This window comes from Babylonia areolata, chromosome 10, assembly GCF_041734735.1.
Source record: "Babylonia areolata isolate BAREFJ2019XMU chromosome 10, ASM4173473v1, whole genome shotgun sequence".
NCBI classification, from domain to species: domain Eukaryota; kingdom Metazoa; phylum Mollusca; class Gastropoda; order Neogastropoda; family Buccinidae; genus Babylonia; species Babylonia areolata.
The window spans coordinates 43,226,044-43,243,804 of record NC_134885.1 but is presented as its reverse complement, the minus strand read 5'-3'; the positions used below and the strand labels follow the sequence as shown (position 1 = coordinate 43,243,804).

Below are 17,761 nucleotides of genomic sequence, written 5' to 3'. Positions count from 1 at the left end.
ATCATCGGACCATATGCAGTAAAACAAAAATTTCTGATTATACAGTGTGTATTTCATTGATAAAGACAAGTACCTTGATGAAACATGCATAATTGAAAAATGACAAGAGTATTACACAATAATATAAGATTTCTGACACAGTGAACTATGATCTGAGAAAGATTTCTTAAACTGAGTCCACTGCATCATCGCATCATGACAATTAATAATAATAATAATAATACACTACTGCTGCTACTACTACTAATAATAATGATATTTATATAGCACTGAATCTTGTCCAGAGACAAATCAAAGCACTTTCACATGACCCCTGTGCACAACATGATTCACAAAGTCCACACATACACACATGACCCCTGTGCACAACATGATTCACAAAGTCCACACATACACACAACAAAGGATAATCTGGATCCTTCAAAATCCAGTGAATTCTTTCCATCAAAGAAGTAATCTATCCTTCAAAATCCAGTGAATTCTTTCCATTAAAGAAGTAATCTATCCTTCAAAATCCAGTAAATTCTTTCCATTAAAGAAGTAATCTTTAACCAAGAACAACAACATCTCTTCAAAAGCTAAAAAAGTTATAGTTTTATGCTGATATCAACATAAATCTATTACAATGACAACACAACACCATAAACATTGCCAACAATCATTGAACCAATGTCTCATCCAATACAAACATTTTCATGTACCACACATAAACTGAAAATAAAACAATTGTGTACAAAAACAGCTAAATAATACTATTACTTGACTCCATGTTCTCGCATTCCTTCAAATACATATGTAAACTGTAAGTAAAGAAGACAAACACCACTGCAGTGTGTTCTGGCAGTTCTTTCAAGTCCAGAGGAACTGACTTCCCAGACCAGTTTATTCTTTTATCAGTCTGTGTATTTGTCAATACAGAAATATTCTTTTCTTAATGCTGTAGGTATATAAAACCTGAAAGGTCACCTGCTAATCAGCTATATAATAATGTACACAATAGATAATCACAGTTGGAATGACCTAAATAGCAGGTATATATAGGCAAATAGAAAACCTTTATTTGTAGCACTGATAATGTGACTAAAGACCTATGTATCCAAATAGATAACTTTTTACTTGTAGCAATGGTAATGTGACTAAGATCTATATATGCAAATAAAGAACTTTTTACTTGTAGCACTGATAATGTGACTGAAGATCTATATAATTATGCAAATAGAAAACATTTTACCTGTAGCACTGATAATGTGATTGAAGATCTATATATGCAAACAGAAAACTTTACTTAAAGCACTGACTACGTGAGTCAAGTTAAAAGCTTTCAGTCTCATCATTCTGTGCATTTCTTCATGTGAAATGAGGGAGTGTCAGGCTTCTATATGGTGACAAGTTTTGTCTCATGACATGTGAACATCCTTTCATAATGTGCAGATTGTTGCAGTCTTTTTTTTTTTGTCTTTTTTTTTTCTTTGGCGGGGGGTGGGGAGCAGGGGGTAGTTTCTTTTTCATGGCCTCTTATGCTTCCTTTGCATGGCCTCAGAAGCTTCTTTTACATGGCCTCTTATGCTTCCTTTGCATGGCCTCAGAAGTTTCTTTTACATGGCCTTAGTTTCTTTTGCATGGTCTCTATGGCTTTTTTTGCATGGTCTCTGAATGCATGGTCTCAGAAGTATCTTTTGCATGGTCTCAGAAGTATCTTTTGCATGGCCTCTGAAGTATCTTTTGCATGGCCTGTGAAGTATCTTTTGCATGGCCTCTGAAGTATCTTTTGCATGGTCTCTGAAGTATCTTTTGCATGGCCTCTGAAGTATCTTTTGCATGGTCTCTGAGGTATCTTTTGCATGGTCTCTGAATGCATGGCATCTTTTGCATGGCCTGTGAAGTATCTTTTGCATGGCCTCTGAAGTATCTTTTGCATGGTCTCTGAAGTATCTTTTGCATGGCCTCTGAAGCATCTTTTGCATGGCCTCTGAGGTTTCTTAAACTGAAGCTCACTAGCACTATATTCGTTTGTCAAAACTTTGTTTCTGTATTCAAAAAGTTTAGTTGTTTTAGTCTGATATCAAATGAACAGTGCAATACATTATCATGTAGCCCAGTAACAACAGTGCAATACATTATCATGTAGTTGAGTAACAACAGTGCAATACATTATCATGTAGTTCAGTAACAACAGTGCAATACATTATCATGTAGTTCAGTAACAACAGTGCAATGCATTATAATGTAGTTCAGTAACAACAGTGCAATGCATTATCATGTAGTTCAGTAACAACAGTACAACTGTACCATGATTGATCACCTGAAGTCAGTTATTTGTAGAGTTTACAGTGTTTCAACAGAAAGAAAAATCATAATACATGATGTAAAAATGTATGGTGTAATATCTCTGAATTCATAAACTTCATAATGCTGAAAGATGCGGATCGGGCTGCGGCAAGATGCAGCAATGATTTACACACACACATGTACACTTAACACACATGTGTACACAAAAACCTGATCACATATTAAATGAAATACATAATCTTGTCAAACCAAATAAAGAGTGTGATAGAAAAGAGAAAACTTCCAGCACAGATTTTCCTGAAGTCAGTTCCCAACAGAGACAAATCAAAGCACTTTCACATTACCCCTGTGCACAACATGATTCACAAAGTCCACACATACACACATGACCCCTGTGCACCACCACCACCACCACCACACACAAAACACACACACACACACACACACACACACAGAGCACAACACAACACAACACATATATATGTATATATGCAAGTAAAGAACTTTTTACTTGTAGCACTGATAATATGACTGAAGATCTGTATATGCAAATAAAGAACTTTTTACCCCCAGCACTGATAATGTGACTGAAGATCTATATAATTATGCAAATAGAAAACATTTTACCTGTAGCACTGATAATGTGATTGAAGATCTATATATGCAAACAGAAAACTTTTTACTTAAAGCACTGATTACGTGAGTCAAGTTAAAAGCTTTCACTCTCATCATTCTGTGCATTTCTTCATGTGAAATGAGGGAGTGTCAGGCTTCTATATGGTGACAAGTTTTGTCTCATGACATGTGAACATCCTTTCATAATGTTGTGCAGATTGTTGCAGTCTTTTTTTTTTTTTTTTTCCTTTGGCGGGGGGTGGGGAGCAGGGGGTAGTTTCTTTTACATGGCCTCTTATGCTTCCTTTGCATGGCCTCAGAAGTTTCTTTTACATGGCCTTAGTTTCTTTTGCATGGTCTCTGAATGCATGGTCTCAGAAATATCTTTTGCATGGCCTGTGAAGTATCTTTTGCATGGCCTCTGAGGTTTCTTAAACTGAAGCTCACTAGCACTATATTCGTTTGTCAAAACTTTGTTTCTGTATTCAAAAAGTTTAGTTTTTCTTAAAAGTCTGATATCAAATGAACAGTGCAATACATTATGTAGTTCAGTAACAACAGTGCAATATATTATAGTGTAGTTCAGTAACAACAGTGCAATTTATTATAATGTAGTTCAGTAACAACAGTACAATGCATTATCATGTAGTTCAGTAACAACAGTGCAATGCATTATCATGTAGTTCAGTAACAACAGTGCAATATATTATAGTGTAGTTCAGTAACAACAGTGCAACTGTACCATGATTGATCACCTGAAGTCAGTTATTTGTAGAGTTTACAGTGTTTCAACAGAAAGAAAAATCATAATACATGATGTAAGAATGTATGGTGTAATATCTCTGAATTCATAAACTTCATAATGCTGAAAGATGCGGATCGGGCTGCGGCAAGATACAGTAATAATTTACACACACACATGTACACTTAACACACATGTGTACACAAAAAAACCTGAGCACATATTTTGCACACACAACATACACAAATACATGTGTATTCTCATGCATGCACAAGCACACACTTACAGACACACACTTACACACCCACACCATTGTTATTTCCTTCAACGTAAAAGTATGGCAACTTTGCATAGCACACTTTTTTTCTTTTTTTTTTTAGCATAACAGGTTTCATTCTCTTCTTTCAGGGGGATAGAGAGGGACAGGGGATAGAGAGGGACAGGGGATAGAGAGGGATAGAGAGGGACAGGGGGATAGAGAGGGACAGGGGATAGAGAGGGACAGGGGGATAGAGAGGGACAGGGGATAGAGAGGGATAGACAGGGACAGGGGATAGAGAGGGATAGACAGGGACAGGGGATAGAGAGGGATAAAGAGGGACAGGGGGATAGACAGGGACAGGGGATAGAGAGGGACAGGGGATAGAGAGGGATAGAGAGGGACAGGGGATAGAGAGGGATAAAGAGGGACAGGGGGATAGACAGGGACAGGGGATAGAGAGGGACAGGGGATAGAGAGGGATAGAGAGGGACAGGGGATAGACAGGGATAGAGAGGGACAGGGGGATAGACAGGGACAGGGGATAGAGAGGGACAGGGGATAGAGAGGGATAGAGAGGGACAGGGGATAGACAGGGACAGGGGATAGAGAGGGATAGACAGGGACAGGGGATAGAGAGGGACAGGGGATAGAGAGGGATAGAGAGGGACAGGGGATAGAGAGGGACAGGGAATAGAGAGGGATAGACAGGGACAGGGGATAGAGAGGGATAGACAGGGACAGGGGATAGAGAGGGACAGGGGATAGAGAGGGATAGACAGGGACAGGGGATAGAGAGGGATAGAGAGGGACAGGGGATAGAGAGGGTCAGGGGATAGAGAGGGATAGACAGGGACAGGGGATAGAGAGGGATAGACAGGGACAGGGGATAGAGAGGGACAGGGGATAGAGAGGGACAGGGGATAGAGAGGGATAGAGAGGGACAGGGGATAGAGAGGGATAGACAGGGACAGGGGATAGAGAGGGACAGGGGATAGAGAGGGACAGGGGGATAGAGGAACAGGGGGATAGAGAGGGATAGGGCATAGAGAGGGATAGACAGGGACAGGGGATAGAGAGGGATAGACTGGGACAGGGGATAGAGGGACAGGGGGATAGAGGGACAGGGGGATAGAGAGGGATAGGGCATAGAGAGGGATAGACAGGGACAGGGGGATAGAGGGACAGGGGGATAGAGAGGGATAGGGCATAGAGAGGGATAGAGAGGGACCAGGGGATAGAGAGGGATAAAGAGGGACAGGGGGATAGAGAGGGATAGAGAGGGACAGGGGGACAGAGGGAGAGGGACAGAGGGATAGAGGGGGACAGGGGGATAGAGAGGGACAGAGGGATAATGACGGACAGAGGGATAGAGAGGGACAGGGGGATAGAGAGGGACAGAGGGATAATGACGGACAGAGGGATAGAGAGGGACAGAGAGGGACAGAGGGATAATGACGGACAGAGGGATAGAGAGGGACAGGGGGATAGAGAGGGACAGAGGGATAATGACGGACAGAGAGGGACAGAGGGATAATGACGGACAGAGGGATAGAGAGGGATAGAGAGGGACAGGGGGACAGGGAGGGACAGGGAAGTGGGGACAGGCAGCACCACCATCAGTGGGAAGGGGTGACAGAGGGGGCAGGGTGGGGGGCAGAGCGCAGCAGGCAGAAGGAGGACACAGCCACAGTGCCCACGGCCAGCAGCTGCAGCAGACAGAAGGTCAGGTGCCAGGAGTACGCCCCAGCCACCATACTGAGAGGGAACCCTGACAGCACCAGCCCCACTGAAACACAGCACCCATAGACACATAGAGACAGCACACACACAGACACAGCACACACACAGACACACAGCACACATAGACACAGCACACACAGAGACAGCACACATACAGACACACAGCAGACACAGCACACAGACACACAGCACATACAGACACACAGCACACATAGACACAGCACACAGACACACAGCACACACAGTACACATAGACACAGCACACATAGACACAGCACACACAGAGACACACAGCACACACAGACACAGCATACACAGAGACACACAGCACACATAGACACAGCACACATGGAGACACACACAGCATACATAGAGTGATAGACACAGCACACATTGAAATACACACAGCACAAACAGACACAGCATAAATAGAGACACAGCACATATAGAGAATCAGCACACATATAGACAACACACACAGATACACAGCAAACATAGACACAGCACACAAAGACACAGCACACACAGACAGCACACAGACATAACACACACAGCACACACAGACATAGCACACACATAGACACACCACATACAGACACTGTCATAGCACACATGGACACAACACACACTGACAAAGACACAGCACACATAGAGACACATAGAGACACAGAGAACACACAGACACAAAGAATAACAGAGACACAGTGCACAGATGGACACACAGCACACATTGAGACACTGCACACAAAGACACACAACATACAAACCACAGACACATACAAGGAACAAAGTCTACACACAAACCACAGACATATACAAGGAACAAAGTCTGGATACCACAAAGACTGGGTACAAACCAGACATATACAAGGAACAAAGTCTGGATACCACAGAGTCTGGATACAAATCACAGACACATACAAGGCACAGACTGGATACAAACCACAGACACATACAAGGCACAGACTGGATACAAACCACAGACACATACAAGGCACAGACTGGATACAAACCACAGGCTCCCAGTGCGGCGATGGAATGGGCGGTGCCAGCGAATTTCTCTGTAGCAGACTCCATGGCAACCACACCAAACATGGCAATCCCTCCGTACACACCAAAGCCCAGACCAAAGCCCACAGCACAAATTAGCAGCTGAAACAACATCACCATCACCATCATCATTCATTCAGCATCACCATCATCATTCATTCATCATCACCATCATCATTCATTCAGCATCACCATCACCATCATCATTCATTCAGCATCGCCATCATCATTCATTCAGCATCACCATCATCATTCATTCAGCATCACCATCACCATCATCATTCATTCAGCATCACCATCACCATTCATTCAGCATCACCATCATCATTCATTCAGCATCACCATCACCATTCATTCAACATCACCATCATCATCATCATTCATTCAGCATCACCATCATCATTCATCCATCATCATTTATTCACCATCACCATCATCATTCATTCAACATCACCATCATCATTCATTCAACATCACCATTCATTCAACATCACTATCACCATCATCATTCATTCAGCATCACCATCATCATTCATCCATCATCATTTATTCACCATCACCATCATCATTCATTCAACATCACCATCACCATTCATTCAACATCACCATCACCATCATCATTCATTCAGCATCACCATCATCATTCATTCAGCATCACCATCATCATTCAGCATCACCATCACCATTATAACGACCAAGCAGACAGGGCAGCAAAAAGGGGAGCAAAATATCATATAGATAGTATAAAAGTATACTGCCCATTGTCATACAAGGAAATAAGCAATATACTAGAAAGAGACTTTTATAGGTGCTTGAATTCAAGTCTAAAACCTTGTCAGTTGACTCTCTCAGACTTTGGTCCGATTCGCAGACCAATTCTGAGCTTAGCTCTCAGACTACGAGTATTATCAAATTCATTACGGACCAAGTATTGTTCTAATGTCAAGTGTATATGCTTTAGTAACCTGACAATTGAGCATATAATTGTTCACTGTAGCTTGATGAAGCCTTTTGTACACGAAAGTGTGTCTTCACAAGTGACTGAGAACGTTGATGTTTTTGACTTTTTGCATTCATTATCAGTTGTTTCGCTTGTCAGTTTAATGACTTCTCTCTTACGAAGTCCTTTAAGTAATTTCCTGTTACTGTATTTAGAGGGTTTGTTTTTTTTGTTTGTTTTTTGTGTGTTTTGTTTGTCTTCCAAATTTCACCCACATTTTTACCCTCATTTGCCCAGTTTCCCCCAACCCTCCATTCATCAACATCTCCCACCCCTTCTAACCAATAATACTCAGATGTATTCATAAATACTTTAACAAAATGTCTTCAATCACCGATATGTGTGACGGGACATTAAACAAAAAATCCCATTTATCACCATTCATTCAGCAGCACCATCACCATTCATTCAGCATCACCATCATCATTCAGCATCACCATCATCATTCATTCAGCATCACCATCATCACTCATTCATCATCACCATCATCATTCAGCATCACCATTCATTCAGCATCACCATCATCATACAGCATCATCATCATCATTCATTCAGCATCACCATCATCACTCATTCATCATCACCATCATCATTCATTCAGCATCACCATCATCATCATCATTCATCCAGCATCACCATCATTCATTCATTCAACATCACCATCATCATTCATTCAGCATCACTATCATCATCATTCATTCATTCAACATCACCATCATCATCATTCATTCATTCAACATCACCATCATCATTCATTCAGCATCACCATCATCAATTATTCAGCACCATCATCATCATTCACATGAAATACAGAAAACAAAAGGCCAGTCATTCTGGGAAAAAGAAATGAAAGCAGCCCTTTTTTCTCTGATGCATTTATCCATTTTTAAGAGAGATCAAGTGAAGGTCCATAGCTGTCGGACACCAGTCCTTTGTAAGACAAAGGCAAAACAGTTTATTCCGTGTGCCTCATGGGGCACTGAAACGTTGCTTACATACATCGTTTACACATACCATGAAATCAGTAAGAGTGATGTCAAAAGATGTGTGGATTCTGGCTGTCTATATGTATGGAATTCTGGCAGTCTACCTGTCTGGAATTTTGGCTGTCTACCTGTGTGGATTCTGGTTGCTTATATATATGGACTTCTGGCTGTCTACCTGTCTGTGTGGATGTCTATAACACTGCCATAGTGCTATATTATCATCTTTTCATCGTAATTTTTTCCTATGTCTGTAATGTGAACTCTGCACTATACATCTTTTTACTTCTTTGTTCCTATGTCTGTAATGTGAACTCTGTACTATACATCTTTTTATTTCTTTGTCCCTATGTCTGTAATGTGAACTCTGCACTATACATCTTTTTATTTCTTTGTCCCTATGTCTGTAATGTGAACTCAATGTAAACCCTGTACTATACATCTTATTTCTTTGTCCCTATGTCTGTAATGTGAACTCTGTCTATCCATCATTTTATTTCTTTGTTCCTATATCAGTAAAGTGAACCTAGCAAAGAGGATGTTTCAAAACAATTTCGTCACAGACACCTGTTTTCTCCATCTGAAAGTTTTATGGACTTCAGTCATAAATTTTATCATGGATTCCAATCCTTTCTATCCATTTATCTGATAAGAACATGAAGACAACCAGCCATACACACACACACACACACACACACACACACACACACATGCACACTCACATAATGAAACACAGATAAAACAAAACTCGATTAAACTTGTAGACAAATGGAAAGGCAAGGTACTTACACTGGATGAAGTGTCAGTGACAGTGAACAAGAACAAAAAGATGAAAGCCGACTGCATCACAGTGCAACACACTATCACCATCTGCCTCGGGTTGTAACAAGACACTTTCTGAAACAGAAACACTATCACCATCTGCCTCGGGTTGTAACAAGACACTTTCTGAAACAGAAACACTATCACCATCTGCCTAGGGTTGTAACAAGACACTTTCTGAAACAGAAACACTATCACCATCTGCCTCGGGTTGTAACAAGACACTTTCTGAAACAGAAACACTATCACCATCTGCCTAGGGTTGTAACAAGACACTTTCTGAAACAGAAACACTATCACCATCTGCCTCGGGTTGTAACAAGACACTTTCTGAAACAGAAACACTATCACCATCTGCCTCAGGTTGTAACAAGACACTTTCTGAAACAGAAACACTATCACCATCTGTCTCGGGTTGTAACAAGACACTTTCTGAAACAGAAACACTATCACCATCTGCCTAGGGTTGTAACAAGACACTTTCTGAAACAGAAACACTATCACCATCTGCCTCGGGTTGTAACAAGACACTTTCTGAAACAGAAACACTATCACCATCTGTCTAAAGTTGTAACAAGACACTTTCTGCAACAGAAACACTATCACCATCTACCTAGAGTTGTAACAAGACACTTTCTGAAACAGAAACACTATCACCATCTGCCTCGGGTTGTAACAAGACACTCTCTGAAACAGAAACACTATCAACATCTGTCTCTTTCTTATCTCAGTGAGGTGACAGCCCTTCACTGACATCCTGACCTGTAAGCTCTGTCTCACCTCAGTGAGGTCCCGGCCCCTCACTGACATCCTGACCTGTAAGCTCTGTCTTCCTCAGTGAGGTGACAGCCCTTCACTGACATCCAGACCTGTAAGCTCTGTCTTACCTCAGTGAGGTGACAGCCCTTCACTGACATCCAGACCTGTAAGCTCTGTCTTACCTCAGTGAGGTGACAGCCCTTTACTGACACCCTGACCTGTAAGCTCTGTCTTCCTCAGTGAGGTGACAGCCCTTCACTGACACCCTGACCTGTAAGCTCTGTCTCACCTCAGTGAGGTGACATCTCCTCAATGATGAGCATACTCATCAGCAGCAGTGAAGTGGTTACAAAAAAAAGAAGAAAATCTCATCTTGGCAAACAGAAAATCAGACAATACAATCTCACCTTGGCAAACAGAAAATCAGACAATACAATCTCACCTTGGCAAACAGAAAATCAGACAATACAATCTCACCATGGCAAACAGAAAATCAGACAATACAATCTCACCTTAGCAAACAGAAAATCAGACAGGTAGCCTGCAGCCAGAGACCCAAAAATGCCCCCAAGTTCCTGACTGCTGATGAAACTGCTGCCTGAAACCAGGAATACAATTCAGACATGGACACTGTACCTGACAATTCAGACATGGACACTGTACATACCTGACAATTCAGACATGGACACTGTACATACCTGACAATTCAGACATGGACACTGTACCTGACAATTCAGACATGGACACTGTACCTGACAATTCAGACATGGACACTGTACATACCTGACAATTCAGACATGGACACTGTACATACCTGACAATTCAGACATGGACACTGTACCTGACAATTCAGACATGGACACTGTACCTGACAATTCAGACATGGACACTGTACATACCTGACAATTCAGACATGGACACTCTACATACCTGACAATTCAGACATGGACACTGTACCTGACAATTCAGACATGGACACTGTACATACCTGACAATTCAGACATGGACACTCTACATACCTGACAATTCAGACATGGACACTCTACATACCTGACAATTCAGACATGCACACTGTACCTGACAATTCAGACATGCACACTGTACCTGACAATTCAGACATGGACACTGTACATACCTGACAATTCAGACATGGACACTGTACATACCTGACAATTCAGACATGGACACTGTACCTGACAATTCAGACATGGACACTGTACATACCTGACAATTCAGACATGGACACTGTACCTGACAATTCAGACATGGACACTGTACCTGACAATTCAGACATGGACACTGTACATACCTGACAATTCAGACATGGACACTGTACCTGACAATTCAGACATGGACACTGTACATACCTGACAATTCAGACATGGACACTGTACATACCTGACAATTCAGACATGGACACTCTACATACCTGACAATTCAGACATGGACACTGTACCTGACAATTCAGACATGGACACTGTACATACCTGACAATTCAGACATGCACACTGTACCTGACAATTCAGACATGGACACTGTACATACCTGACAATTCAGACATGGACACTGTACCTGACAATTCAGACATGGACACTGTACCTGACAATTCAGACATGCACACTGTACCTGACAATTCAGACATGGACACTGTACCTGACAATTCAGACATGGACACTGTACATACCTGACAATTCAGACATGCACACTGTACCTGACAATTCAGACATGGACACTGTACATACCTGACAATTCAGACATGGACACTGTACCTGACAATTCAGACATGGACACTGTACATACCTGACAATTCAGACATGGACACTGTACCTGACAATTCAGACATGGACACTGTACATACCTGACAATTCAGACATGGACACTGTACCTGACAATTCAGACATGGACACTGTACATACCTGACAATTCAGACATGGACACTGTACATACCTGACAATTCAGACATGGACACTGTACCTGACAATTCAGACATGGACACTGTACCTGACAATTCAGACACGGACACTGTACCTGACAATTCAGACATGGACACTGTACCTGACAATTCAGACATGGACACTGTACATACCTGACAATTCAGACATGGACACTGTACCTGACAATTCAGACATGGACACTGTACCTGACAATTCAGACACGGACACTGTACCTGACAATTCAGACATGGACACTGTACCTGACAATTCAGACATGGACACTGTACATACCTGACAATTCAGACATGGACACTGTACCTGACAATTCAGACATGGACACTGTACATACCTGACAATTCAGACACGGACACTGTACCTGACAATTCAGACATGGACACTGTACCTGACAATTCAGACATGGACACTGTACATACCTGACAATTCAGACATGGACACTGTACCTGACAATTCAGACATGGACACTGTACATACCTGACAATTCAGACATGGACACTGTACCTGACAATTCAGACATGGACACTGTACATACCTGACAATTCAGACATGGACACTGTACCTGACAATTCAGACATGGACACTGTACCTGACAATTCAGACATGGACACTGTACATACCTGACAATTCAGACATGGACACTGTACATACCTGACAATTCAGACATGGACACTGTACATACCTGACAATTCAGACATGGACACTGTACCTGACAATTCAGACATGCACACTGTACCTGACAATTCAGACATGGACACTGTACATACCTGACAATTCAGACATGGACACTGTACATACCTGACAATTCAGACATGGACACTGTACATACCTGACAATTCAGACATGGACACTGTACCTGACAATTCAGACATGGACACTGTACATACCTGACAATTCAGACATGGACACTGTACATACCTGACAATTCAGACATGGACACTGTACCTGACAATTCAGACATGGACACTGTACCTGACAATTCAGACATGGACACTGTACATACCTGACAATTCAGACATGGACACTGTACATACCTGACAATTCAGACATGGACACTGTACCTGACAATTCAGACATGCACACTGTACCTGACAATTCAGACATGGACACTGTACATACCTGACAATTCAGACATGGACACTGTACATACCTGACAATTCAGACATGGACACTGTACATACCTGACAATTCAGACATGGACACTGTACCTGACAATTCAGACATGGACACTGTACATACCTGACAATTCAGACATGGACACTCTACATACCTGACAATTCAGACATGGACACTGTACATACCTGACAATTCAGACATGGACACTGTACCTGACAATTCAGACATGGACACTGTACATACCTGACAATTCAGACATGCACACTGTACCTGACAATTCAGACATGGACACTGTACATACCTGACAATTCAGACATGGACACTGTACCTGACAATTCAGACATGGACACTGTACATACCTGACAATTCAGACATGGACACTGTACCTGACAATTCAGACATGGACACTGTACCTGACAATTCAGACATGGACACTGTACATACCTGACAATTCAGACATGGACACTGTACATACCTGACAATTCAGACATGGACACTGTACCTGACAATTCAGACATGCACACTGTACCTGACAATTCAGACATGGACACTGTACCTGACAATTCAGACATGCACACTGTACCTGACAATTCAGACATGGACACTGTACATACCTGACAATTCAGACATGGACACTGTACATACCTGACAATTCAGACATGGACACTGTACCTGACAATTCAGCCATGGACACTGTACCTGACAATTCAGACATGGACACTCTACATACCTGACAATTCAGACATGGACACTGTACCTGACAATTCAGACATGGACACTGTACATACCTGACAATTCAGACATGGACACTGTACATACCTGACAATTCAGACATGGACACTGTACCTGACAATTCAGACATGGACACTGTACCTGACAATTCAGACATGCACACTGTACCTGACAATTCAATACAAAAGTACCTGTCAGGTGTGAGTGATGTCTATAGATGTAACAGGTACAGGTGAACCAGTCACTACAGAAGTACCTGTAAGGTGTGAGTGATGTCTGCTGTGGATCAGGTACAGGTGTACCATTCACTACAGAAGTACCTGAAAGGTTTGAGTGATGTCTATATATATATCAGGTACAGGTGAACCAGTCACCACAGAAGTACCTGAAAGGTGTGAGTGGTGTCTGTTGATGTATCAGGTACAGGTGAACCAGTCACTACAGAAGTACCTGTCAGGTGTGAGTGATGTCTGTTGATGTATCAGGTACAGGTGTACCAGTCACTACAGAAGTACCTGTCAGGTGTGAGTGATGTCTGTTGATGTATCAGGTACAGGTGTACCAGTCACTACAGAAGTACATGAAAGGTGTGAGTGATGTCTGTTGATGTATCAGGTACAGGTGTACCAGTCACTACAGAAGTACCTGTCAGGTGTGAGTGGTGTCTGTTGATGTATCAGGTACAGGTGAACCAGTCACTACAGAAGTACATGAAAGGTGTGAGTGATGTCTGTTGATGTATCAGGTACAGGTGAACCAGTCACTACAGAAGTACATGAAAGGTGTGAGTGATGTCTGTTGATGTATCAGGTACAGGTGAACCAGTCACCACAGAAGTACATGAAAGGTGTGAGTGGTGTCTGTTGATGTATCAGGTACAGGTGAACCAGTCATGACAGAAGTACATGAAAGGTGTGAGTGATGTCTGTAGATGTATCAGGTACAGGTGAACCAGTCACTACAGAAGTACATGAAAGGTGTGAGTGATGCCTGTTGATGTATCAGGTACAGGTGAACCAGTCACTACAGAAGTACCTGTCAGGTGTGAGTGATGTCTGTTGATGTATCAGGTACAGGTGTACCAGTCACTACAGAAGTACCTGTCAGGTGTGAGTGGATGTCTGTTGATGTATCAGGTACAGGTGTACCAGTCACTACAGAAGTACCTGTCAGGTGTGAGTGGTGTCTGTTGATGTATCAGGTACAGGTGTACCAGTCACTACAGAAGTACCTGTCAGGTGTGAGTGGTGTCTGTTGATGTATCAGGTACAGGTGAACCAGTCACTACAGAAGTACCTGTCAGGTGTGAGTGGTGTCTGTTGATGTATCAGGTACAGGTGTACCAGTCACTACAGAAGTACCTGTCAGGTGTGAGTGGTGTCTGTTGATGTATCAGGTACAGGTGAACCAGTCACTACAGAAGTACCTGTCAGGTGTGAGTGGTGTCTGTTGATGTATCAGGTACAGGTGAACCAGTCACTACAGAAGTACCTGTCAGGTGTGAGTGGTGTCTGTTGATGTATCAGGTACAGGTGTACCAGTCACTACAGAAGTACCTGTCAGGTGTGAGTGGTGTCTGTTGATGTATCAGGTACAGGTGAACCAGTCACTACAGAAGTACCTGTCAGGTGTGAGTGGTGTCTGTTGATGTATCAGGTACAGGTGAACCAGTCACTACAGAAGTACCTGTCAGGTGTGAGTGGTGTCTGTTGATGTATCAGGTACAGGTGAACCAGTCACTACAGAAGTACCTGTCAGGTGTGAGTGGTGTCTGTTGATGTATCAGGTACAGGTGAACCAGTCACTACAGAAGTACCTGTCAGGTGTGAGTGGTGTCTGTTGATGTATCAGGTACAGGTGAACCAGTCACTACAGAAGTACCTGTCAGGTGTGAGTGATGTCTGTTGATGTATCAGGTACAGGTGAACCAGTCACTACAGAAGTACCTGTCAGGTGTGAGTGGTGTCTGTTGATGTATCAGGTACAGGTGTACCAGTCACTACAGAAGTACCTGTCAGGTGTGAGTGGTGTCTGTTGATGTATCAGGTACAGGTGAACCAGTCACTACAGAAGTACCTGTCAGGTGTGAGTGGTGTCTGTTGATGTATCAGGTACAGGTGTACCAGTCATGACAGAAGTACCTGTCAGGTGTGAGTGGTGTCTGTTGATGTATCAGGTACAGGTGTACCAGTCATGACAGAAGTACCTGTCAGGTGTGAGTGGTGTCTGTAGATGTATCGGGTACAGGTGTACCAGTCACTACAGAAGTACCTGTCAGGTGTGAGTGGTGTCTGTTGATGTATCAGGTACAGGTGAACCAGTCATGACAGAAGTACATGAAAGGTGTGAGTGGTGTCTGTTGATGTATCAGGTACAGGTGAACCAGTCTCTAGAGAAGTACATGAAAGGTGTGAGTGATGCCTGTAGATGTATCAGGTACAGGTGTACCAGTCACCACAGAAGTACCTGTCAGGTGTGAGTGGTGTCTGTCATGGATCAGGTACAGGTGTCCCCAGTCATTGCAGGCTCCACGGATGAGGGACACCATCAGGTAATTCAAACAGGTGGCCAGGTACGCTGGCTGTCCAAGTAAATCCCTCACACCTGTCTTCCACGACATGGGGGACTCCTTTGCTGAATTGGATAAAATAAGCCAGTGAGCAGGAGTGGTGTGTGTGTGTGTGTGTGTGTGTGTGTGTGTGTGTGTGTGTGTGTGTGTGTGTGTGTGTCTGTGTGTCTGTGTATCTGTGTATCTGTGTGTGTGTCATTGTTTTGTGAGAAATAAGCAAAAACACCAGTCCTCACCTATATATGTCACTGTTTAGTGAGAAATAAAGTAAAATACCATCCCTCACCTATACATATCACTGTTTAGTGAGAAACAAAGTAAAACACCAGTCCTCACCTATAGATGTCACTGTTTAGTGAGAAATAAAGTAAAACACCATCCCTCACCTATACATATCACTGTTCAGTGAGAAACAAAGTAAAATACCATCCCTCACCTATACATATCACTGTTCAGTGAGAAATAAAGTAAAACACCATCCCTCACCTATATATGTCACTGTTTAGTGAGAAACAAAGTAAAACACCATCCCTCACCTATATATGTCACTGTTTAGTGAGAAACAAAGTAAAACACCATCCCTCACCTATATATGTCACTGTTTAGTGAGAAACAAAGTAAAACACCATCCCTCACCCCTGCAGTTTTCCCCAGATGCCTGTTGCTGTGTTCTGCCCTCTGGTCCATCAGCCAGCACGACCAGCGCCATTCCGGCTCCAGCTATAGCGCAGGTACCTGCACACACAGGTCATCACGTCTGGCCTGAAAACCTCTTTCCCAACTGCCAGCACACACATCAAGAGAAATGTGAAACAATGTGCTACACATCTAGAGAAATGTGAAACAATGTGCTACACATCAAGAGAAATGTGAAACAATGTGCTACACATCAAGAGAAATGTGAAACAATGTGCTACACATCAAGAGAAATGTGAAACAATGAGCTACACATCAAGAGAATGTGAAACAGTGTCATGTGCTACACATCAAGAGAAATGTGAAACAATGTGCTACACAGCAAGAGAAATGTGAAACAATGTGCTACACATCAAGAGAAATGTGAAACAATGTGCTACACATCAAGAGAATGTGAAACAGTGTCATGTGCTACACATCAAGAGAAATGTGAAACA

General features: G+C 42.5%; 1 protein-coding gene across 1 annotated transcript in view; it reads right to left on the bottom strand.

Annotated features, from left to right (window-relative positions):
- Nucleotides 1-5,484: 5,484 nt before the first annotated feature.
- LOC143286609 (glucose-6-phosphate exchanger SLC37A4-like) overlaps nt 5,485-17,761 on the bottom strand; it is a 24,798-nt gene continuing 12,521 nt past the window's right edge. The window contains exons 5-10 of the mRNA XM_076594246.1: nt 17,265-17,363; nt 16,526-16,693; nt 10,775-10,860; nt 9,471-9,578; nt 6,662-6,800; nt 5,485-5,694 (exon numbers count right to left, since the gene is read on the bottom strand). Coding sequence (XP_076450361.1) covers nt 5,525-5,694; nt 6,662-6,800; nt 9,471-9,578; nt 10,775-10,860; nt 16,526-16,693; nt 17,265-17,363 — 770 coding nt within the window. The 3' untranslated portion in view covers nt 5,485-5,524. The remainder of the gene's footprint in view (nt 5,695-6,661; nt 6,801-9,470; nt 9,579-10,774; nt 10,861-16,525; nt 16,694-17,264; nt 17,364-17,761) is intronic.